General features: G+C 40.8%; 1 protein-coding gene across 2 annotated transcripts in view; it reads left to right on the top strand.

Annotated features, from left to right (window-relative positions):
- B4GALNT1 (beta-1,4-N-acetyl-galactosaminyltransferase 1) overlaps positions 1-24,699 on the top strand; it is a 152,143-nt gene that overhangs the window by 23,567 nt on the left and 103,877 nt on the right. Inside the window, exon 2 of one of the 2 annotated variants that reach the window (XM_063427650.1) lies at positions 11,183-11,225. The exons of the other annotated variant lie outside the window; for it this stretch is intronic. Within the exon in view, the coding sequence (XP_063283720.1) occupies positions 11,221-11,225 (5 nt within the window). The 5' untranslated portion in view covers positions 11,183-11,220. The remainder of the gene's footprint in view (positions 1-11,182; positions 11,226-24,699) is intronic. 2 annotated transcript variants of the gene reach the window in all.

Here is a 24,699-nt window from a genome sequence, read left to right as displayed (position 1 = left end):
GGTGCGTCACTGTGATGTAATCGAGCATGTCTAGCAACGGGGGTATCTCTTTCAGATGAGACTGAATGGATATGGTCCATCAGGGGTCTCTTAACCCCTTAAGGACACATGACATGTGTGACATGTCATAATTCCCTTTTATTCCAGAAGTTTGGTCCTTAAGGGGTTAAAGGGACGTATTGTTTTCCCTACATATTTTTTTACCGCATTTGCATGTGAGAAGGTAGACTAACCCCGTTGACTTGCAATTAAAAAACAGTTTGATTAGAATTTTTTGTGTACCAGAAGAATCAGTTATGGACTTAGAATCTCTATCTATGTAGCGACAAGCTACACAGCATCCACATTGATAGGTACCCTGTACATTAAGCCAACTTTTCTTATTTACATTGCGTTTGGAGAAATGACTTGGTACCAACAAATCCTTCAGATTTTTGCCTCTTTTTGCTGTTATTGAGACACGTTGGGGGATCACATCTTTAAGATGTCGATCTTGTGTACGTAATGGCCAGAATCTTGCCAAGATCTTTTTGGCTGTGTCCCACCCTGCGTCAAAGTTCGCCACACACCTGATTATTTTGGGGGGGCAAGGTTTGAGACTATTATCTAGAAGGACCTCACGTTCACTCCGAAGTGCTCTTTGATATGCCTGTTTTAGGCATCTGTTCGGATAGCCTTTAGCTTTAAATCTGGCTTTTAGTGAGGCCGCCTTCTCTATGAAGTCATCAACCGATGAACAGTTTCTTTTGAGTCTCAAATACTGTCCCACTGGGAAACCCCTCTTTAATGGGTTAGGATGGTAACTACGCTAGTTGAGCATGTTGTTGGTCGATGTGGGTTTGCGGTATAAAGAGGTCTGAATCTTAAGTTTGTCCGTGATAGTAAATGTTCTTCCTTAGTGAGTACACCATGATCAAATGCCCTATCTAGTAGAGTTTTGAATTCAAACAGGAATTTAGATGAAGGGTTGGACGTGAGTACTTTATATGTATTCTCATCATTGAGGATCGTTTCAGCCATCTGAATGTAATGGGGTCTATTCAAAATGACAATGTTTCCCCCCTTATCTGCTGGTTTAATAATAATATGTTATTTGTCCCTTAATTCAGTTAGTGCTTTCCATTCATTTCTTGTAAAGTTGTCTCTGGGTTTAACCATAAGTGTATCCATATTAAGGTTTGTAATCATATTGGTAGTAGACTCAATGAACATATCAATATTTTTAAATTCACGAAAATTGGGGGTGAATTTACTTTTCGGATGCAGATCTGTGTATGGTGGGGGGGAAACATTGTCACTTGACTCTAGAAGGGACACCAAATTAAGAAGGCATTGATATTCCTTTGTGTCAAAGCCTAGGTCTTTGGCCTTTTTCTCGTCTCTCACTTTAAAGAATTTATGAAGGGCAAGTTTTCTCCCAAACAGATTGATATCTTTAATCCATTCAAATTTACAGAATGGTGGAGTTGGGACGAAGGATAAACCCTTCATAAATACCGTATATACTCGAGTATAAGCCGACCCGAATATAAGCCGAGGCCCCTAATTTTACCCCAAAAAACTGGGAAAACTTATTGACTCGAGTATAAGACTAGGGTGGGAAATGCAGCAGCTACTGGTAAATTTCTAAATAAAATTAGATCCTAAAAAAATTATATTAATTGAATATTTATTTACAGTGTGTGTATATAATGAATGCAGTGTGTGCGTATGAATGCAGTGTGTGCGTATGAGTGCAGTGTATGAGTGCAGTGTATGAGTGCAGTGTGTGTATGAATGCAGTGTGTGTGTATGAGTGCAGCGTGAGTGCAGTGTGTGTGCGTATATATTAATTGAATATTTATTTCCAGTGTGTGTATATAATGAATGCAGTGTGTGTGTATGAGTGCAGTGCGTGTATGAGTGCAGTGCGTGTATGAGTGCAGTGTGTGTGTATGAATGCAGTGTGTGCATGAGTGCAGTGTGCGCATGAGTGCAGTGTGTGCGAGTGCAGTGTGTGCGAGTGCAGTGTGTGTATATGAATGAAGTGTGAGTGTGTGTGATGCAGTGTGTGTTTGTGTATGTGTTGGTGGGGGTGGGCATTTTGATATATTATTAATTATTTTATTAATTATTATTTATTTTTTTATTTTTTAATATTATTATATATTTTTTATTATTTTATTTAATTGAATTATTATTCATTTTTATTTTTTTTATTATATTTTTTTTTCGTCCCCCCTCCCTGCTTGATACATAGCAGGGAGGGGGGCTCCTTCCCTGGTGGTCCAGTGTCATTGGCAGTTCAGTGGGGGGAAAGGGGGGCTGGCAGAGCTGTACTTACCTCTCCTGCAGCTCCTGTCAGCTCTCTCCTCCTCCGCGCGGTCTGTGCAGCTCCCTCTGTCAGCTCCCAGTGTAAGTCTCGCGAGAGCCGCGGCTCTCGCGAGACTTACACTGGGAGCTGACCGAGGTGCTGAACGGACGGCGCGGAGGAGGAGAGAGCCGACAGGAACTGCAGGACAGGTAAGTTACAGCTCTGCCAGCCCCCCTCTCCCCCGGTCTGTATTATGGCAATGCAAATTGCCACAATACAGACTCTGACTCGAGTATAAGCCGAGTTGGTTTTTTTCAGCACAAAAAGTGTGCTGAAAAACTCGGCTTATAATCGAGTATATACGGTACTTGTCTTTGTATAACAGTGAGAGGAGTATCTGAGATATTGATTATTCTGGTGTCGCTCTCTAGTAACGTTTGCGGGTTCTCCCCCTGTTGCGAGTTTGTCTGTACTGCATTTGTTGTTCCCCCTCTCGGGGGGGTTGTCCTAAAAAAGACACTCCCTTTTTAAGAATTCCTTTACCCCTCTGTGTATTTTGCATGGTTTGGGGCACTGATGCTTGTTCACTATCCGTATCTGACGTTTCATATTCAGATGTTGTGCAATAATCAGAGTCTACTCTTGTAATTTTCTTAAAATGTCTATAGATTTTTCGGGATCTATAGTCATCATTGTCTCTAACAAACTTCTTATGTTTGCGAGACTTGATTATATTCTGATATTTATTTAAATTATCTTGTAGTCTCTGTTCTTGAGTTTGAAAGGAAGGGTCAGTTGTACATTTTTGGATATCTTCTACAGCCATATTAACTTTTTCATCTATCTGTTTTAATCTCTCGGATTCAAACTTAACTAGAATTTCCATGTATTTTTTAGAGCACATATTGGATGCATCCTCCCATTCTTTCAATAGGCCAGGATCGTCCATTTGTGTATTGGGTGTGGTTTGTATCCTCAAACCCCTTGGAATCATTGATTTACCCAGATAGTTTTTTAATGATGTTATTTCCCACCTAATTTTGATCTGTTGTTTACATAGATTACTTAACGTCCTAAATTTGTAATTAATGTTATCATGTTCTGGTAGTAGAGTAGGGTTACTATCTAGATTCGGCATCTAGACACCAAGAGTTAGATTCTTTCAGCTGGGACAGAACATTAGCCATGGTCTATGGAGTTATTAATACCTTCAAATGGATATATATTGACACACTAGTAGGTACTAAAACCTCTATATAATAGATAACTAAAAAAGAAAAAGAAAGTATCCCTTGAACAGGGACTTTTTAGTGTGTCCAGACCATACCTCGAAAGGGGGTAACCCTTATAATGTACTACAGAAAGAAGATAAAGTGATCCTTGGACACAAAGTCCAGGATACACTAATGAGATATAGGTCTGCGTAACCTGTTACTTTAAAAATATATACATTTATTAATCATAAACAAGAACAAAAAATAATAAACAAAAATAAACACACTCCAATAGATAAAGGCTATGGTAAGTAACCTGTGTTTATTATACATTACCCCCCCCCCCATAGCCAGTAACCTGTGCTTATTATACATTATCTCCCCCATAGCCAGTAACCTGTGTTTATTATACATTATCCTCCCATAGCCAGTAACCTGTGTTTATTATACATTATCCTCCCATAGCCAGTAACCTGTGTTTATTATACATTATCTACCCCATAGCCAGTAACCTGTGTTTATTATACATTATCCCCCCACAACCAGTAGCCTGTGTTTATTATACATTATCCCCCCATAGCCAGTAACCTGTGCTTATTATACATTATCCTCCCATAGCCAGTAACCTGTGTTTATTATACATTATCCCTCCCATAGCCAGTAACCTGTGTTTATTATACATTATCCCCCATAGCCAGTAACCTGTGTTTATTATACATTATCCTCCCATAGCCAGTAACCTGTGTTTATTATACATTATCTACCCCATAGCCAGTAACCTGTGTTTATTATACATTATCCTCCCATAGCCAGTAACCTGTGTTTATTATACATTATCTACCCCATAGCCAGTAACCTGTGTTTATTATACATTATCCTCCCCTAGCCAGTAACCTGTGTTTATTATACATTATCCCCCCATAGCCAGTAACATGTGTTTATTATACATTATCCCCCATAGTCATTTATCGTTGGACCTAGGCAGCATGATGTCTTAGGCCGGCCCAGAGAGTGAGTGAGTGAATAATATAATATATATGTTCATAAACATATTAGTAATATATGTAAATCGGGTTCATGCAAAGAGGGTGAACAGGTATTAAAGAAAAACACACTTATTGCATCAAATTTACAAAGCCAAACTTTTAAAAGCTTTCCTCATTTCTCGGGATGAGGAATATATCGGTTTAAAATGAGGATTTCTATCTGCCCAATCTTTTAATAATATGCACTGGAGTGTCAGTGTTGAAGGAGACCGAAGCTGCCCCTATTCTAAATGAAAGACCCGAGACATGGATACAACCCAATCTTAGGAGTAGTGTTCTGATGTAGACGATGAATTTAGCCGTAGTCAGAGGGATTCAGTGAGAGTAGTGGTGAAATGTGTGTGGCATGACTGAGTGTGGGTAAGTAAGAGTCAAGTATTTTAACTGGGCACTAGTTCTAGGTGGGATAAAGTGGTATAGCGGATGAATGAGTAGTTTGGTTCGTTTTAGAGGTTTGTAGAGAAAGTATATAGTGATCATGATTTTTAGCGATATCCAATATTTTTAAGGTGGTCCCAGTGCCACCACTCATATCTGGTGTCACAATAGCTTGCATTTAAAAAAAAACAAACCTTTTTTGACTCTAATATAATAGCAGTCAGTTTCCTTCACACGTGTGCGTTTCAGGGCCTGCCAGGGCACAGTGTCACACCAGTGCAACTCATATCTGGTGTAACAGTAGTGTACATTTAAAAAAAAAAAAAATACAGGGGGCTTGTTGTCAACTTTCGAGGACCCTTTGTGTTGTACGTGGCTGGGTGGAGGAAGAGACCTTCAATGACATCAGTGAGGACAAGGAACGGGACATGGCTAGCTTGGTATCCAACCTTGTGCAAATGGGGAGTTTGCGGTTGTGCAAATGGACTGTTTGCGGTTGTTTGCGGTGCGTTAAACGTGGAGTTTGGTCTGTCACTGTGAAGCGGGCGTAACCATTACACTACCTGATCGATACAACATCATACCTGATGTTTTAAAGCACGTTATTCCAAACAATTTAGGAATGTTAGGTGATTTATGCCCTTTATAGATTAAAACCAGACTCTGCATCAACTATGTAATTTTCCATGGGAGTTTTGCCATGGATCCCCCTCCGGCATGCCACAGTCCAGGTGTTAGTCCCCTTGAAACACCTTTTCCATCACTATTGTGGCCAGAAAGAGTCCCTGTGGGTTTTCAAATTCGCCTGCCTATTGAAGTCTATGGCGGTTCACCGGGTTCACCCGTTCGCGAACATTTGCGGAAGTTTGCGTTCGCCGTTCGCAAACGGAAAATGTTATGTTCGCGACATGACTAGCCAGCAATGTAAACACTGCAGTTTCTTTGAAAAGGCAATGTTTATAGTGCTAAGACTGTAGGGACATGCTATTGACAGCAGAATCATTACATTAAGCTTTAGTGCTTCTGGTGACTATAGTGGTGCCGCTGATCGGTTGAGAATGGTCAGCTGATGACTCCCCATTTACTAAACTGGCTTGGAAAGAAACTTACCTTTTCCATGCCATTTCTAAGTGTACATCGCCTAAGGAGACCACTCTAACAAGGTTTAACCTCTTGAGTTAAGGGCCTCCTGGCACCATAACAACTTTATTTAGATGAAGTTGTTTTAGTGCCTGGAGTGTCCATTTAACAACCAGTGGTTAGTAACAGCTGCTACTTACCAACTAGTTTTCAGCCTCGCTATTTTTTTTTGGTTGACTGCCAATAATGTCTGCTCACAAACATACTGACCACTGCTCAGCCACTCGCTGGTTAAAGAGGCAGACTCATAGTGCAGCTAAACATTCATTTATTAGGTACAAAAACTACAAAGATTTCAGCATGCAAAAAAATAAGAAAGATACAGCATATTCATGAGACTAATACCTTTTCAGTATTGAAGTTATATTGGTGCCCTGAGAGTTCCTTTAAATTATCTCTGTATTTAACAAATATGTGTTTAGGGAGGCCTGGTAAATTAGGCTAGTTTTTTTTGCACTTCCTGCGGCACAGGTGGACGGTAAAGAAATGTCACCATAAAAAAAGATACATAAGTTGGCGGTAGGTATTACACGTTTGGCTATCCCTGTGTTGGATATTAAAACATAGTATGTTATTTATATGTTATTGTTACATTTTGTGAATTTCTTGTAATAAATGGACATTTAGAGATGAGTAAGTAAATACTAAATACTAGTAAATACTAAAATAAGATGTATATGGGAACAACCAGGCTGTTATCGTTAATGCAAATAATTTATTTAAATCATTAATTTGAATATATTTAAAAAAAATAAAATATGCTTTTATTACAGTGCACAAGGCAACCACAGATAATATTAACACAAGGAAGAAGTCAAGGATAATAAAACAAAAAAAGGACCACTATAAAGGTCAGGAACACAAACATGTAATCCTGACCCTGTAGTGTTAAAAACACCACCTGGGCCCTCTTAATATAGTAAAATCTTACATTTACTCCAGTCTGCTGCTGACTCTGCTTATGATCTGCCGCCTTGGCTGACATCATGAGAAGTGGTGGTCTCATTGAATTGGCTGAGATTGCCAAGCAGGCAGATCAGTGGCAGAGCCAGCACAAGCCAAACACAACCCTGGACAATCAGCATCTCCTCATAAAGATGCATTGAATCAGTGCATATCTATGAGGAAAGTTAAGTGTCTCCATGCAGAGGGTGAAGACACTGAATGGCAGTGCTGCCCACTATGCAGCACTACCACAGGAAGCACCTCTAGCAGCCATCTGAGGAGTAAAGGTATCTCTAGTCTCCAATGTAAATACTGCAAATACTCTGAAAAGACAGTGTTTACTGCATAAGCCTGAAGGGACTAATTATACTCACCAGAACAAATACAATAAGCTGTAGTTTTTCTGGTGACTATAGTGGCCCTTTAAGTTAGTTTCACAGCCACACCTCTCAATGTCAGCAAGTAAGCATCCAGGTCTGGAATTTTAGTTTTATCAATGCCTTTATAAGAGAAAACATGATGTATATATGTCTGCATACAAATAAGACAGGGGATAGCAACTTATAGCATAGGTGCCATGCAATGCACACAATATGCTTTTGCAGAGCGCTCTAGGCTGCCAGTGGCTAGGGACATCTAAGGATCTCTCCTGGAGCTGGCCTAACAGGCATGCCTATGGGAATCTTCAGATATCTGCTAGTGGCAAATGATCAGCACTAGTGGTAGCAGCAGGTGGTGAGGGGTAGTCTTCAATTTACTCAATGTAATGCTTGGATGAAATTCATTTAGATTCCTTTCTCCCTGCGATTGTGAAGGGGAATCCATACTGGGGGAGAGCAGTCAGCAGCAGCCATGGCAGCCCAAGCCCTTAACCTATACTTGGACAGCCTGGTCTCCACTTTAACTCATGGAGGCAACTTACACAGCTAAGCATACATACACAGCTGTCGAAGAAGCCTACCCAACACAAATACTACAAACAGCCTGTGGCGGGACTGGTGCCTGTCTGTGAATTGCCTTTCTGATATTATATGTGTATCCCTATATCTTCATATATTGTGCCTGCACAATGTTCGGGAGTGCCTCCACAATGTTCGGGAGTGCCTCCACAAAGGGGATTAATTTGCATCCCGAATGGGGACCACCCCGATACCTAATTTAGAATGTTAGTTTAGAACCTTCACACCTCACAAAATTAGTGTCAAACAGCAAACCATAAGGTGAAAGAATTAATGAGCGCTTCCCTGGGTGGCCGCCATTCTTACAGACGAACACCAGCCAGGGTAAGCGTTCGTGGATTGTTTCCCAACCCATTCAACCTCTCCAGTGCCCCATTAGAACGCTCACACCAATTCATCAGAACGTTCTCACTTGCAACCTATGTGTGAAACCGCAAGGGAAGTAATTAATGAGTGCTCCCCTGGGTGGCTGCCATTTCGTATAGACAAAAGCCATCCATGGGGAACATTCGTGTCCCAAAAGGAGGCGCTTCCCTTGCAGGATTTCACACAGGGACCTCGCGAGCAGAGACCGGTCAAGGGAAGTACCGATGTGAGCGCCCCTGAGATCCGTGTGGGCACTGCTGGAGGACTGGCGAGTTAGGCGGGCTTTGTGGTGCCTGCAGGGACAAAGAAATCAGCTATTTTCCTGCGGGCAGGCTTTCTGTTCCTGGCTGACAAAGGGACGGTCCCTTGTTCTCGCACCTAGACTCCCAGGCACAGAGGCTCCTGGGAAGAAGACCCCCCTGGTGGCGGGCGTGGGAAACCTTATACTTTTCGTGGCGGGAGTTGGGGACCCTGGGAGGAAGTGGTTGTTGTACCTCCAGGACTGTGTGTCATCATGTTACTGGGGAAGATGAGTCTCTTTGTATTTTAAATGGTTCCTGATCGGCTGAAGGAAGTGAATCAACGGAGGTAACCGGTCGGGTTACCCATGGTCCACTACGCAACCCATGTGCAAACACACACAAACACCAAAAAACACATCACTGACAAACCACATAAATTCACACAACCACACAAGTAGTCTTTCAGACGCAATACACAAGTAGCTCCCACATATAGACACATCACACACAAAACAATATATCACCAAACAAACAATTCCATGCCTCCCAAGTGTCCCTATTTAGTAGGGACAGTACCTTATTTAGGCCCAAATCCCCCTGACCCTCTTTTCTATCCTAATATTCCTCTTTTCTAGAGGGTCCATATAATTGGTGTGTCTGAGTGTATAACAGAGCTTCACAGCAATAATAAGAACAGTAATGTGTCTTTAAACTACAATAAAGGTAATTAGAGTAAATAAGAGACGTTAATCAGATTTGCGCATTGACATTTTCCATCTGCTGATGCAAGAATTGCAGAGCATAAGTAGGAACAAAGTCATCATTTAGAAAATATGAAGATAAACTAATGCAGTGAAATATATTGACATTTTCATAATTCAGAGGAATTTGAACTCTTTCATTTAAATTTTATCACAAGACATAAGGTTCATATTGCTTAACCCTTATTGCTCCGACCTGTAGGGAGAAAAAAAAAAGTCATATACTTACCTTTTCTCCTTATGTGACTGTCCCTGCCTGTTTGGCTGAGATCTAGATCCCATAGAAAAGCATTGGAAGGTCAATGCGCTTGCGTGGTACAATGTTTTGCGCTCGGGTTTTTTATTTTATTTTTAGTTCGACGGGTATGATGTTTTTTATTTGGCCTTTTTTGGGGCTGAAAAATTAAGATTTTAGAAAAAAGAAGACGTTGAATGGTAAGTTTAATTTTACTTTACAGATTAGCAATTTTATTCCCCCCTCACTATTTTTTAGGGTGAGGGGGGTAGGTAGGGGCATTTTTATTTGGGTGGGGGGTGGGTGACTAGGGGCTTGGGGACCCCTAGTCACCTTAATGGGGGGGGGAATTTACTTAATGCACCCACCCGCCGCCCAGGGGTGGGGGCGGGGGGAGGACAGTAGTTCCCCCCCCATTATCATTATGGCCCCCACCCGCCGCCCAGGGGTGGGGGCTGGGGGGGGGGAGGACAGTAGGTGTCCCCCCTTATTACCATTATGGCCCCCACCCGCCGCCCATTAAGGGATGGGGGCCTGAGGGGGAGGACAGTAGGTCCTCCCCCCCTCATTCCCATTATGGCCCCCACCCGCCGCCCAGGGGTGGGGGCCGGCGGGGGAGGACAGTAGGTCCCCCCCCCCATTACCCTTTTTTTTACAGTGAGCAGCCACAGGCTGCTCACTGTTTAGTGGACATACCCCTACTCGCGGTATAGCTAGGCATTGGGGCATTGGGGAGATTTGAATCTCCCTTATGCTATTATGGGGGTCATATTGACCCCCATAGAGTGAGGGGAGGACCCGGGGGGCTAATGAAGTGGTGGGGAGCACAGCTCCCTGCCGCTTCTGTCTTTACATATTACAAGGAGGGAGCTGCACGCCGGTAGCTCCCTCCTTGTAATAAACCGAACAAACAAACGAACACTGATATTCGGTGTTTGTTTGTTCGTTTGATTTTTTCTATTCATTCATTCGTCTGTCTGATGAATGAATGAATAGGTGAAATTCCTGTTCGCATGTCCAGGTGTTTCACTGGGCATGTGCGGGAATCTCACAGTCTATCTAGTGTGGGCAGATGACGTGTCCCACAGGGACTTCACCTACCCACACAAAGATGGCGGCGCCCTGAATAAAGATCGGGGCAGAAAATAAAGAATAAAAAATAGGTAATGTGGGGGGCTTAGGGGCATTTGGGAGTGACTAGGGGGTCGATTGGATGTAGTGGAGGCGGGAGGGGGGTTAAAAAAAAAAAACGGGATTCGGCATGACAGTGCCGCTTTAAGTATTTCCTTCTCATTCTCTGAACAGAAGCTTTAAAGATGAGTGATTTTTCTTGCACATTTTATAGTGCAGTGAATTAACAGCGATTGAACTCTTGTCTGGAACGTCTCTTTACTGCAAAGTAGATTGTGGAAGAAGCAGTAGTTTTAATAAAATATATATTCTAAAAATCACATTCTGACAAGCAAAGGAAAAAATGATAAAAACAAGTATTAAAGTGGTCTTTATTTATTTGTTGGTTCCTGCGCATGGTGTAGTTATCGATTATATCATTTAATCATTCAAATACCATAGGTACTTATTGATTTAATGTTTTCTGTTTTAGATCTGTGTTTAAAGATCGGAAAATTTTGCCCTGCACAAATGAGGTAAATATGCCTACTTATTATCATTTTTCTTTAGTTCTGTCATTTTTATATACATTACAATTTACCTTTTGACTAGGGGCAATATGATAGGTTACAATTAGGTTACAATAAACAGATTGAACACAGGGTGGATAATGTACTATGTCTCTATATACTATGCCATGTTCTGTCGACCATGGATTCAGAAGTAATTTAAGAGTGCCCAGTGGCATATTTGTCAGCAGGTCAGTACAGTAGTGGTTTGTAGACAGGCTTTAATATTAGAAAGGTTTTCACAGTACAATCTCAGAGTTATTTTTACTGAAGTGAGAATTGTCTGGAATTCTGCATAAATCCAAATGAATAGCATGGACTGAGAGCCAAAAGTGTCCTTGTACGGCAGTAGCTGGAGACAGTGTGGGCAGAGGTGTCAATACTTGCCCGGGTGAGGAACAGAAGACTTTAAGGGAACGATACCTGTCTGGAAGAAGATAGCTGCAGCCTGGTCCAGTGGAAGAGATACTGAGAGGCTCTAGTCAAGCTTCCGCGACTGGGTCAGAAGCGCAACAGGTTCCCTGATTGCAGCTTGTGCCTCGTTTCCACTGAACGGTATGGCTTGGGTCGGTACGGTTCGGAAGGGTTAGAATGGTCCAGCCTATTCAGGTGAGCATTTCCACTGCAAGTCGGACCGTCAGAGGGCATGGAGGGTTTAGACCAAATGCCTAGCATGTCATTTGTCGTGAGCATTGAAGTTTTCCTGTCCTGCTTTTATCGTGTGACGCCAGTAGCTCTGCCCTAACAATACCATATCATTTCCTATGGACCTACATCTGAAGGGACCCAGGAATGGTGCGGTTTGGTTCGGTTACATGGGCCACTTTCATAATGGAAACACGCAAAATAGCGTACCAGACCGTACCGACCCGAACCGTACCGCTCAGTGGAAACGGGGCATTGGAAGCTGACCTTGCAGAGGTACTCAGTCAGAGTACGGGGGTTCCGTCACAAATGTTTTATTATATCTACATATATGAATACCCCTGATGCAGTGCACTCGACGTCACAATGTAGGAAGAAGCAGATGGAGTACACTCACTGGGTTTGTGTAAAGAACAAGTCAGAAACTTAGATCTGAGATCTGAAAATCTGGATATATGCCCCAACAAATATATCAGTGGAACAAAGTGCAAAGGGATCAAATAATCATTTACCTGTTTTAACACACAAATCTGCAGATCTGAAAAGACTCCTCTAAATCTTCATGAACATAGTATATATATTACAGTATACAGAAAAAAAGAATAGAAAATCACATGGTGGATCTCTAAATGTGTCTGTATGAGTATGAGTGTATGTGAGAAATGTATGTCTCCAAGTGCAGTATCTATATGAGTGTGTGAATATGTTTGTGTGAGTGTGTTTCTATAGAACGGACTGGGGCCATGGCTCCAGACAGCAATTTCACAGGGGCAACATTTTGCTGCTCCAGTCGTTAGGTGCCCGGGCCTCCTCTGCTACATAGGAGGGAGCCCGGCGTCTTGCCCTGTCTGCCTCCGGTATGCAGTTTGGGTGCAGAGCTGCAGACCATGTGATGGATGTCTCGCAAGCTCACAGAGCATTAACATGGGTTAGTATGGCAACGTTCTAACCGGAGCTCACGAGAACTCAAACACGTGGTCTGCAGCTCACACCTGGGGGCAGTGGCGTACGCACAATCCATGGGCCCCCGGTGCAAAACTGATCCATGGGGCCCCCCCATTCGCTCCCACCCAAGGTGGCAATGGAAATATAAATGTGTAATTGGTTTGGTATTTTAGCAGAGTAGTGTAATATGCAGTATATTATAGTGCTCTGTGGTAATGTGCAGTGCCTATGAGTGTATTATAGAGCTCAGAAGTAATGTGCAGTGCATATGAGTATACCTCCCAAGTGTCCCTATTTAAGAAGGACATTCCCTAATTTTTGCCAAAATTCATCTGTCCCTCTTTTCTATTCTAATTTCCCTCTTTTCTAGAAACTCCATATTGTTGGGGTGTCTGAGTGTATAACAGAGCTCAACAGCAATACAATTCACAGTAATGTGTCTTTAAACTACAATACATGTGTTTACAAATTAATCTATGTAAATAAGATACATTGTTCTTATTATAAATTACATTTTATTTGCATTGTTATTAGGAAGTCACATACAATGTCCCTGGTCAGAGCCTTACTCACACCCCTAAAATAAAAGTGTTCCTTTGAAATGTTGGGAGCCATGTACAAGAGCATAATTAAGCTCTGTAATAATGTGCAGTACATATCAGTATATTATAACGTTCCACAGTAATCTGCAGTACATTTGAGTGTGTTATAGAGCTTTGTAGAAATGTGCAGTGTGTTTGAGTATTACGGAACTCCATGATAACGTACAGGGTGTATGAATTTATCACAGAGCATAAACAGCACTGTTTTTTTCTGTGAGCCATAATACAATCTGTCTGTGCCCCTCCTAAGATTAAGCTCTGGATCCGGAATGAATTTATTAAATATAGGGATAAATGAACATAATATAAATAATTCTTGAAAATTACAGTTCCCATTTAAATCATTACATTTATTTACAGTTATTTACTAAAGTGTAAATAGTGACTATAAAGGGAACTTGGTTATTTTGGCATAACGTGAAGCAAATTTGTTTTTGCAACCAGGCACTTTTTAATGGTTTGTTTGCTGAAGTCCAAATGAGACAAAACCATTTGGATCCATGCGAGGCTATTCGGGCATTGTCCACATTATTCAACAATGTCCAGGTTTTGCATAAAAAGGGTCTGAATGAGCCTGAATTTTGATTTCAGACTGCCCAAATGGTGCCGGACAGCTGAAAGCGAGCACAAATTTTAAGTCTAATCTATTTGAGCTAAGTTATATAGTGGTTAGCCAGCCTGTAGGCACTATTTCATCTCAGTGCCTTGGGTCTTCTGGCGCTGTTCATTCAGTTTTAAGCCATTTATTTTTGCAGTTTGGACAAAATCGTGTAAAAATTACCCAATTCTGACTGCAATGTCAATTCTCATATTTACGAAAGCCAAGTGCGGTCACAATTTGATCTCCCCGAGCGAATCAGCAATCATCGCCTGGATGCATTCCGTGTCCCTATTAAAAGTGGAGCTTTCTCAAGATGTAGTACTTTTGATGCTTAGTGTGTTCATTTACACCAGGCTTCCCCAAACTCCGGCCATCCAGATGTTGCTGAACTACAACTCCCATGATTCTATGATTGAAATAGCTGATGATTATGGGAGTTGTAGTTCAGCAACATCTGGAGGGCCGGAGTTTGGGGAAGCCTGTTTTAAACAGACTTTCTAATTTGCCTCATGTAGTGTGGATTTAATTCCAAATGTACCTTTAAAACAGTGCTGTCAATGTAATGATAAAATGTTAAATAGATTTTGTTTTGTATTAAAAATGAATAAATAAAGAAACAGATTCAACTTTCATTCTTCAAAAGTGTCTTTTAAGATTTCAAAATTGAAGAATGAAAAAAACGTATCCATATAAAAGATGTTTACAATCTACAATGCTTTGATTTCTTCTGTGGGTCTTATCTAGGTATGCTAAATATCGATTACATTTTTTTTCAAAAAGTTAAATATTAAAAACATTTTAATTATAATTTTCATATATTGTCCTGCAGTTACAGGATGTGTTTGTTGACATTTCCTTCAAAATATTTTACGCAGTCAGTGCCGGCGTGTCCTATGGGCGATTAGGCGACCGCCTAGGGCTTTTGTTAAGGGTGGGTCAAATTGTGTGCCACAGGTCATGGCACCAGGCGCTAAGGTGCACTTACATAGCTGCAGACTAGCGCCCAGTGCACGCAAAGATCAGAGAGCCCCCCTACCCCAACACACTTCTTATTTGCCGGCAGCCCACGGGCCATCTTATGATCGCTCTGCCCCTTCCTCTGTACTCGAAGTCAAGTGGGTGTAGGATAGTGTGAGGCGGAGCTGAGAGGGAATCAAGGAAGCCAGATGCAGTCCACAAGCCTGTGACCCACGGAGAGCTAACATTAAATGGTCACTGCATTGTGTGTACATTGGTCACTGATTGTGATTGTGTGGACCATTGAGTGTGAGTGAGTGTGTGCATCAGTTATTGCATTTGGGCAAAAAGGACCATTTTAAAATAAAAAATAAAAAAGATCAATACTTTTAAAAGAACACTACAGTGTTAGGAATATAAACCTGTATTCCAAACACTACAGTGTCTCTGTTCCTACATAAATGTAAGCCTCCCCTCTGCACTGATTGTCTCTATATCTCACTCAATGTCACTAATGGGCAACGCTGGTCCAATCCAATGTTCCTCACTTCCAATGCTTCTCGTAGTTAAACATAGCATTGTAGCAGAGGTGTCTCTAGTGGCTGTCGGTGTGATAGCTACTAGAGACTTGTTTAACGCTTCAAGGTAAGGCAATGTTTTGACTTGTGGGGTTGAACATAACAGGACCCATGTGGAGCAAATGGGGGCAGCATTTTTTTGCCTAGGGCTGCAAAAATCCTTGCACAGGCCCTGCCTGCAGTTGTGTAAAGCTTCAACAGTTCGGTGTCTACAAAACACGTAATTCAGCGATATGAATAACTATTTCCTATAAGTTAGAAAAAAAACTTCTGAAAGCAAAACAAAACTCAAAAAATATATACTAATCAGTTTTAAAAGTACATTCAAATGTCACTCTTTTGGATGGAGAGTCACTTATTAAAATTCCCCTTAGTATACTTCCTAAGCTAAGGAAGCTTAGAATGTTGTGTGTATAAATGCAGACTAGTCTAATCATACAACTCAGTCCTCCTGATCATTTGGCATCACAGCTCTGTCACCTAGCGTGTGGAGGACTCAAGGTAAGTGCACTGCAAGCACATATTTAACTGAGGTACATTTACAGGGTTATTCACTAAAGTCTGATTTGCCAGGAATTCAACATACATTTCAAAATTTAGGCCAAAATAGATGAATTTGAAAACTTCTCCACGCCCATTCTGTTTTCAGTTTGAGTGTTTTGGCTTTAAATTTGAATTTTATATGGAAATGATGTTGAATTCCAAGCAATTTTCTTATTACAGGATTGTTTACTAAAGGAGAATTCAAAGTGAATTCAAAATGAATTCCAAATTTAAGGTCAAGTAGCTGACCTGGAAAATCTAAATCAGCCGTGCTTTCAGTTTGGCTGCTCTGGCCTTAAATTCACTTTGAACTATCACCTTAGAAGTTAACCCTGATAGTAAATAACCCTGTCTGAGTTTAATTCAGGGCTGAGTGCTAAAGCAGTGCTCGGCAGTGCTGGCATGTCCCCTTTGTGGGTGAGGATGTTGTCTGTGCTGCTGATTACATCATTGACACATCTACTTGTTGACCCCACTCTCATGATATTAAACCTGCCAATATTGCAGTCCTGTAAATGCACTTAACAACTTTAGAGCAATTAATATCACAGTAAAATCCCATGTATGTGGGTTTATTACAGAGTGACATAATAATATAATGAACAGTGGCATGCAAGAGTATCACGGAGCTCCATAACAATACAATTTGTTTTTATAACGTAAGTCTTGTGTGAGTGCATCCCAGAGCTCCGCAACAATAAAATACACTTTCAGATTTATTCGCTGTAATTGTTGAGAATTCAAAATTAATTCAAAGTGAATCTTACATTTTAGACAGAAATAGCCAAACTGAACCCAAAGGTGACTTTTCAGAATTTATCCTAGTTGGCAGCAGCAATAAAACAAATATGAATGTGAGGTTATCCATGGCTCTAAAACATCAATAAATATCCCAGGCACTTGGCCATGCCTCCAGTTACCACTCCTGAATCATACATTTCTCACCTTGGCCATATGAAATGTTGACATAGTTTATGACAGTCCCATATCATTATCAGTTCATACTGGGTTAGCAAACCCATCTGTGTAAAGAAAGCACTTGTTCATATTTACTTACTCAAGTGCAGAAACAAATATGCATACATATTTCTCTTCAGGTGGGATATATGTGACATTTTAGTCAATTCTGTCTTGCTTGCTGCCCGCCGAATCCTCCAGGTTCCGCTTGATTCTGCGGCCAGAGTGAAGCCTCTGAGCAGGGACTGTGTAGACCGGTTGAGCCTTGGAACAGTGTGAGTTTATGCTTCTGACTCTCTAGTTTGTCACAGAAATGTTGGCAGGTGGCACTGAATGCCTCTTTCCAGCTCAGTACCCAAGAAGTACTGGAGGAGGGTGCCAGTATAGGTACGTCAGGATTCGGGTTTTGTCACCCTCAAAGTCGCTTTAAAGGCAGATTCAGGCTTGAGCTCAAGTGATTTGCAACTTTCCAGTATGGCATCCAGGCCCTGCCCACCGGTTGTATATTTATCTTATGCAAAGCGATCAGGTTGATGAATAACAATATTCTTTTCTGATCTTACCATGTACATTTCTTGCAATTAGTAACAAAAAAAAAAGAGCAGAGCACAAATAAAATAAGATACTAGGGAGCCAATACTGAGAATAACTCCTAAGTGGGGGGGGGGGGGGAACAAATGAATGAAACAAATAATGCTGGTATGGTTTAATTAATCAGATGTAAGTGGAAGGATACCTAATTCAGTTCTAATTGACTGAACAAAAATGTAATAAAACTTAACTTTTAATTAAATGCTAGTATAAAACGCGGGATATTCACAGTAAAGAAATACCCACCGATAGGAGAAAACACACAAACAACAATACATTATAAACAAAAAAGGGGGAGGTGGAGGATCTCCTAAGTGCAGAAAGTCTTTCTATATAAATATAAATTAATGAAATGTAGAGTATGAAGGGTAAGTTCACTAAATGGGGTTAAGTGATTAGACCTACAATCCTCCAAATAAATTAAATTAATCAAACTAAAGAGGTAAACGTATCTTAAAAAAAAAAAAAAAAAAAACTTTAAAAATGTCTAGGTAAATGCTAGATTTGACTAACAGACTAACAGACGCTGTAACACACTAACGCAGTGAAAGGTAACACTGGACAGTTTAAAATGCAATAATGTAACAGTCAGGAATAAAGTAAACTAATATAAGCAGCAAGTGGTAAAGTAGCTATTCTGAAGAAAATAGAGCACACACCTCACTGCTATTGTGGTAAAAAGCCTACAGTAACAGCTACTAGATATACCCTAATGTGCCTTCGAGGGCACCCCTTAACAAAGACTGTCCCTAACTCTGTGGATACTAGAAAATATACCACCCCGATTAAAAATAGAAAGGAGAAGAGACACACTTGCAGTGTACAGAGTTATTAATTAGCTCTACTTTTGTGCATTTGGGCGGTATAATCTGTGCCATGGGATATGTGGTGTATCTCTGGGCCCAGTGGCATGTGGTCCAGAAGGTATGCAAAATAAGCAGAACATACACCAATATAGTGTAGTATGGTATATGAATGAAAATGCACTCACATAAAATGGAGCCTCCTAATAGCTCCTAATAAACAGTGTGAAGTGGTACAATCCTCACTCTTAGATATGTAAGTGGCTGAAGTTCCCATGGGGGAATTATGTGAACAAAACAAAAATAGAATATAGTGTTTATTGTAGTATAAAAAGTACAAATAGTAGAGGTACTCACTGGTGTAGAGCAAAATAACAGTTTTACTCAATCCTCAGGTCATAGGCGGTATATTCCTCATCAAGAAGAATAGTGTCCAAACTCCCGGGAAGAGACAGGAGGGTCAAATAATGTTAAATAATTCACTTTTTTTTTTATCAAGAATCACCTATTCCCCCCAAAAAAGAAATGTGATTAAAGCAAATAAAACATATAAATAGTAACACAAAAACATTTCACCTATTGGCAAGCTTTTCTCTAAAAAAATTTTTTTTCGGGGGGTGGAGGGTGGAGAGAGCATGTGAGAGTGGTTTGCCAATGCATGTAGCAACCTACACATGAAAGAATTGATGAGTACCGGAGATCCTGTGCTAAAACCCCTGTGTTAATACACAGCTCATGTGTATTAGGGAAAAAATCAGCTTGTTTAATTATTGTACCAGTACCTACGATGTGAGGGAATAGAACTGCCTATCTGGTATTAGGGAAATAGCCTCAAATTTGATTTAATTTAGTTTTTGTAATCTTTTGTCTGTCAGTTGCTTGTGCAGGAAGAAGTGATAATTGTCTTTGCCAGAAAACAATCAGTCAACGTTAAATCCATGAACTCAAAATATGGAGGTAGTGTGGGGGCAGCTTTAGTATTTAGTGAAGGTTTTGTTATGACATTTAGATCATTCTTGTTGTTTTTAGAAGAGTAATTTTAAGCTTAGTAAATTACTCTCTATGAGATCACTTTTTCTGCTTTCATAAACAAAGAAATCAGGTTTTATAGAAAAAGTTAAACATGCCCAATCTTCCTTAAAAACATTCAATACGTATCACTAAAATTGAAACGGCTCTTTAAAGAAAATGACTCTTATGAGCCTATATTAAACACATAGACAATGGAAACATTGTTTTGTTGAAATGTGGCTACAAATACAGACTTGCTGAAAATAGCTTACTGACTGTAACAACAGGATTATTCACTATTGTGAACTGTCGAGAATTCAAAGTGAATATAAAAATCTAGACTAAGACAGAGAAACATATACAATATATATGGAAATATATATATATATGTATATATATATATATATATATATATAAACAAAGTCATATATATATATACACGTGTGTGTGTATATATTGAATGCAAAGATGATAAAGCACAGAGCACGCTGCACTAATTCTAAATGTTTGTGGCTTATATTTTCAGTGTTTTGCAGTCAAAAGCTCATTGATAACGGCAGCCAGGGCAGCGCCCCAACAGTTTTTATTGCAATTAAAATAAATAAACATAAATAAAAATAAATAAACTGTATATATATATATGTATATATTTATGCTGGGTTTTTACTTTTTTTTTTTCAATATATAGATTTTTATTGATTATATAAGGAAATAGCGAGAAAGAACATACAGTGTACATACATATTGCAACATTAGAAAACGTACGTAATACATACAGGTTTGGTGGTAGTCGTCACGTTAAAGTCTTCTTAAATATTGCCGTGCAACTGTACATATACAATGGTTAAGTGTTGAAGAAGATTTTGATTTACACGTTCTTATAATATGTACTGGGGGAGTATGTATACTCTGTTGCATAGGTGTACAACAAACAGACAAGGCATTGAACCTTGCAATTGCTTAAACTGTACAGGGCACCGGGTAGTGACACTGCATGATGTACCAACGTGTTTAGTAGTGGGTAAAATGGAAAAATTTTAAGCGCTACGAGTCGGTTGCCACTGCAGCGACCAGTTTTATTACAATGTTGTGTACGATAGTGCATCCTTTATTCACCTTAGCGTTGATACTCAGCACCATATGTGGGGAACATTATGTTACTTGGAGTAAAGTGTAAAACAATAGATATAGTAGGGAACACAAGGGAACACAAGATATGGTTACCCCAGAATTGGTATATGCCCGTTTTATACACCCTCGTCAACTATGTTACACGTGGGTTTGCCCGATGTCAGGGTAGCATGAAGAATGTAGAAGTGTTGAGGCGTTGCCCATTAGGTGCCCAAATTTAGGGTACGGAATTATGCCAGTCTACACCATCCTAGTGCCCTGTAGCGTGTGGTTATACATCACCCACAGATTGCAATAAAAATGTAACAAAATGCAGACAAGTATATATATGTACCAAAGTAAAATATATTACAATACCATACAAGAGGAGGAGGGAAGGAAGAGTGGGTATGGGGTTGTGATGATCATCTGAGCATGTAGGGGAATCTACATTTTACATAGGATCTCATGTATATTCGGACTTACTGAACTTCAACCTTACCGGCCCGTGATAGGGTGGAGGTACACGGTGCCAATTCTAGGGCTTGTGGAATGTATAGAGTGAATGTTGAATAATTCCTACCCCATTGCAGAGTAGGATTCCATGAGTGAAGCCCAATTGTGCCATCGGGTCAGGAAAGCCAGTGTATTGCCTCCTTTCGCCCATTCAGATTCATGATGGTATGTCAGGTCTACCTTGCGCATATCCTCTAGTAATGAGGGGGTGGTGGTGCTATTCCAATGGGAAGCTATACCCGATTTTGCTGCTACCAGTATATTTAGTACTGCATCCCTGGACGGTATATCACGTAAATTTGGGATGAGGTGGAGAAGATAGAGCTCCGGGCGCATTGGTAAGGTAGTCTTACAAAGCGCTTGGATGTTTTTCTGGATGAGTTGCCAAAAATTTGTCAGGTTCGGGCAGTACCAGAATATATGCTCCAAGGAGCCCAAACCCACCTGACAGCGCCAACATGTAGGGGGGGATGTCGGGTATATTTTGTGAATTCTGCTTGGCACTAGATACCATCTCGCTATCATCTTAAAGTAAGCTTCCCAGAGCGTGACACAGTTCGAAGATTTTTTTGTATACCTGAGAGATTGTTCCCAATCCTCGAGAGACGGGGTTATCCCTAAAGAAGTTTCCCATTTCAACATATACGGTAACTTGGAGGGTTCGTGATAGTCCATTAGTTTCATATAACATAAGGACAAGGGCAGAGTACCATTGCGTGCCGATATAACTAAAAGAGAGCGGGTCAATGTACCCAATCGCTTGAGAGAGTAGGATATGTTTGATGCGTAAGTACAGGAACACATCCCTAGGTGGCAAATTGTATTTGTTCTGCAATATAGGGAATGGAAGTATGCCTTCCTTGTTAAATAGTTTGTGGACATGAGTCACTCCCAGGGACGCCCACTTGGACGTTTGGAGATTAGGAGATAGGGCGGAAAGGGCTGATATGGGAGCGAGATATGACGCTTCCGGTTTAGACCACAAATTTGTGCTCCAAGAGGCCCATGATTTTGTTAGGAATCGGGTAGTTGGAAGAGTTGAGGTCGAAGTTAATGTGAGGGATGCCCATAGGGTGCCTGATAGGGTTTGCGTGCCTCCACAGGCTGATTCTAGTTCAACCCAAACCGGTTTATGTGATCCCATCATGAGACCTAAGCCCTGTGACAGTAGGGTTGCTTTGTAATAGAAGAGAATATTGGGAACATTGAGACCACCTTTTTTGAATGGGTGCCATAAAGAGCGAAATGAAACTCTTGGAGGTTTTTTTCTGCCGATATGGGCGTTGATGACTCTTTGAAAACGTTTAATGAGGGAGTTCGGTAGTTCAATAGGTAGTGTTCTAAACAGATAGAGTATGTGCGGCAAAATCATCATCTTAATAGTGCTTATTCGACCAAACCAAGATGGAAAGAGTTTGTCCCAAGACTCCAGCTGCCTAGAGATTTTGGACAAGACTTCTATGTGATTAGCTTTTATGGTTTGGGGTCTCAAAAGTGTCAGTTTTATCCCCAGATAAGAAATTGCTTTCGTTTGCCATGCAAAGGGGTACGTCTTTTCTAGGTCCTTTATTAATTGCTTATCAAGCCGTATGGGGAGGATCTGGGTTTTACTGATATTGTTCCTATAATAGGAGACATCTCCATACGTAGTTAATGTGTTTAAGAGGTGTGGGATGGATTTTGAAGGATTGGCTAAAAAGAGGATAACGTCATCGGCAAAGAGTGCTATCTTTTTTTCTCCAGCCGGAGTATGTAGACCAGGTAGTTCTGTGTCAAGTTTTATCGTTCGAACTAGAGGTTCTAAACATAAAATGAAGATCAAGGGTGATAATGGGCACCCTTGCCTTGTGCCATTAGTTATGCGAAAGCTCCTAGAAGTGAAGCCCGAGTTGAACACTTTAGCGGAGGCGGCGGAATAAAGGGCCAAGATGCTGGTGATAAAGGTTTTGGTGAAACCAAAGGCCGATAGAGTGCTAGACATATATTCCCAATTCAGGCGATCGAAAGCCTTTTCTGCGTCTAATGCCAACATTACGCCCGATTTGTCGTTCAGATTGGCCCAGTCAATTAGGTCCATGCAATATCTGGTGTTGTCCCCAACTTGTTTGCCGGGAACAAAACCAGCCTGTTCTTCCGAGACCAGTTCGGCCAGCAATGGTCGGAGCCTATTGGCAAGTAATTTGCCGTATAATTTGACGTCGGCGTTAAGTAGTGAAATCGGCCTTAGGTTTCCACAAAGTGTTGGTGATTTATTTGGTTTTGGCAATGTGATAATGTAGGCTTCTAACATTTCTTGTGGGAATTTACCAGTCATTCTAATCTTGTTGAACAGTTTTGTGAGATGTGGGATTAGTCGTGGGGCCAATTTTATATAGTAGTAGTTCGAGAGGCCATCAGGCCCAGGCGCTTTATGTTTGGGCAGGGAGTTGATCGTGGAAGCTACTTCTTGTTCTGTGAAAGGGGCATCTAAAAGGCTGTTATGATGAGCCGAAATTTGAGGGAGCGAAATTTGAGAGAGGTATCGTTCTATGTCAGAAGGATTTGGATTGGTCGTGTTCACGTTGTTGCGGAGATTGTAAAGTTCTTCATAAAAGTGGGCTAATTCGTCTACTATGTTAGTCGGATTGAATATTTTAACATTGTCCTTGGAGTATATATATGGAATTTTGGTTTGTAGATATTTCATCTTAAGCTGAGCTGCCAATAACTTGCCAGCTTTGTTCCCTGAAACGTAGTAGGTCTGTCGGGCTTTGCGTGCTTGGAGGGTGTATTTTTGCGTTTGAAGAATGTGTATTTCGTTTTGTATTTTAGTGATCTGTCGGGAGAGTGATTTAGTCGGGGAGCGTTTGTTGGAGTCTTCTAGTGTTTGGAGTGCATGATGGAGTGAGGATTCTTTCGATGTATAAGTTTTTTTTTCTATTGAACCTAATTTAATGAAATGGCCCCTAACCACTGCCTTATGTGCCAACCATTGAGTTTCTACAGTGGTGTCAACCGTCGTGTTGGTATTAAAATAATTGTCTAGCTCCATAGATATGTGTTGAATGGCAGGAGGGTTCTCAAGAAGAGATTCATTCAAACGCCATTTGCCCCTTCCTGTTGTGGGATATGGTGCGGGTAACGTGATTAAGATAGGGGCGTGATCGGACCAAGTCCGAAGGCCGATAGATTGGTCTTTAAGGTGAGGAAGAGTTTTTTTATCAACCAGGCAAAGGTCAATTCGTGTGTACGTCATGTGGACTTGTGAGAAGTAAGTATAGTCTTGAGCCGTGGGGAATAAGTTTCTCCAGGTGTCATAAAGGTCTTGTTCATGAAGAAGTTTGGAAAACAATGTACCATTGTGAATGGAAATTTTGCTGGGATGTTTATTACCAGCGCGCTTGATATCTAAAGATGGCGTAAGAGTGCAATTGCAATCTCCACATATAATTACATGACCTCGTTTAATGGAATTTATTTTTTTGATTGACTTGTTGAGAAATGAGAATTGAGCTTCATTAGGTGCATAGAGTGATACTATTGTCACTTGTATGCCATTTAGGTCGCCCACCAGTATGAGCAGTCTGCCAGCCGAGTCGACAT

Source organism: Pelobates fuscus, chromosome 1 (genome assembly GCF_036172605.1).
Source record: "Pelobates fuscus isolate aPelFus1 chromosome 1, aPelFus1.pri, whole genome shotgun sequence".
Lineage (NCBI taxonomy): Eukaryota > Metazoa > Chordata > Amphibia > Anura > Pelobatidae > Pelobates > Pelobates fuscus.
This window is presented reverse-complemented; position numbering and strand designations above follow the sequence as displayed.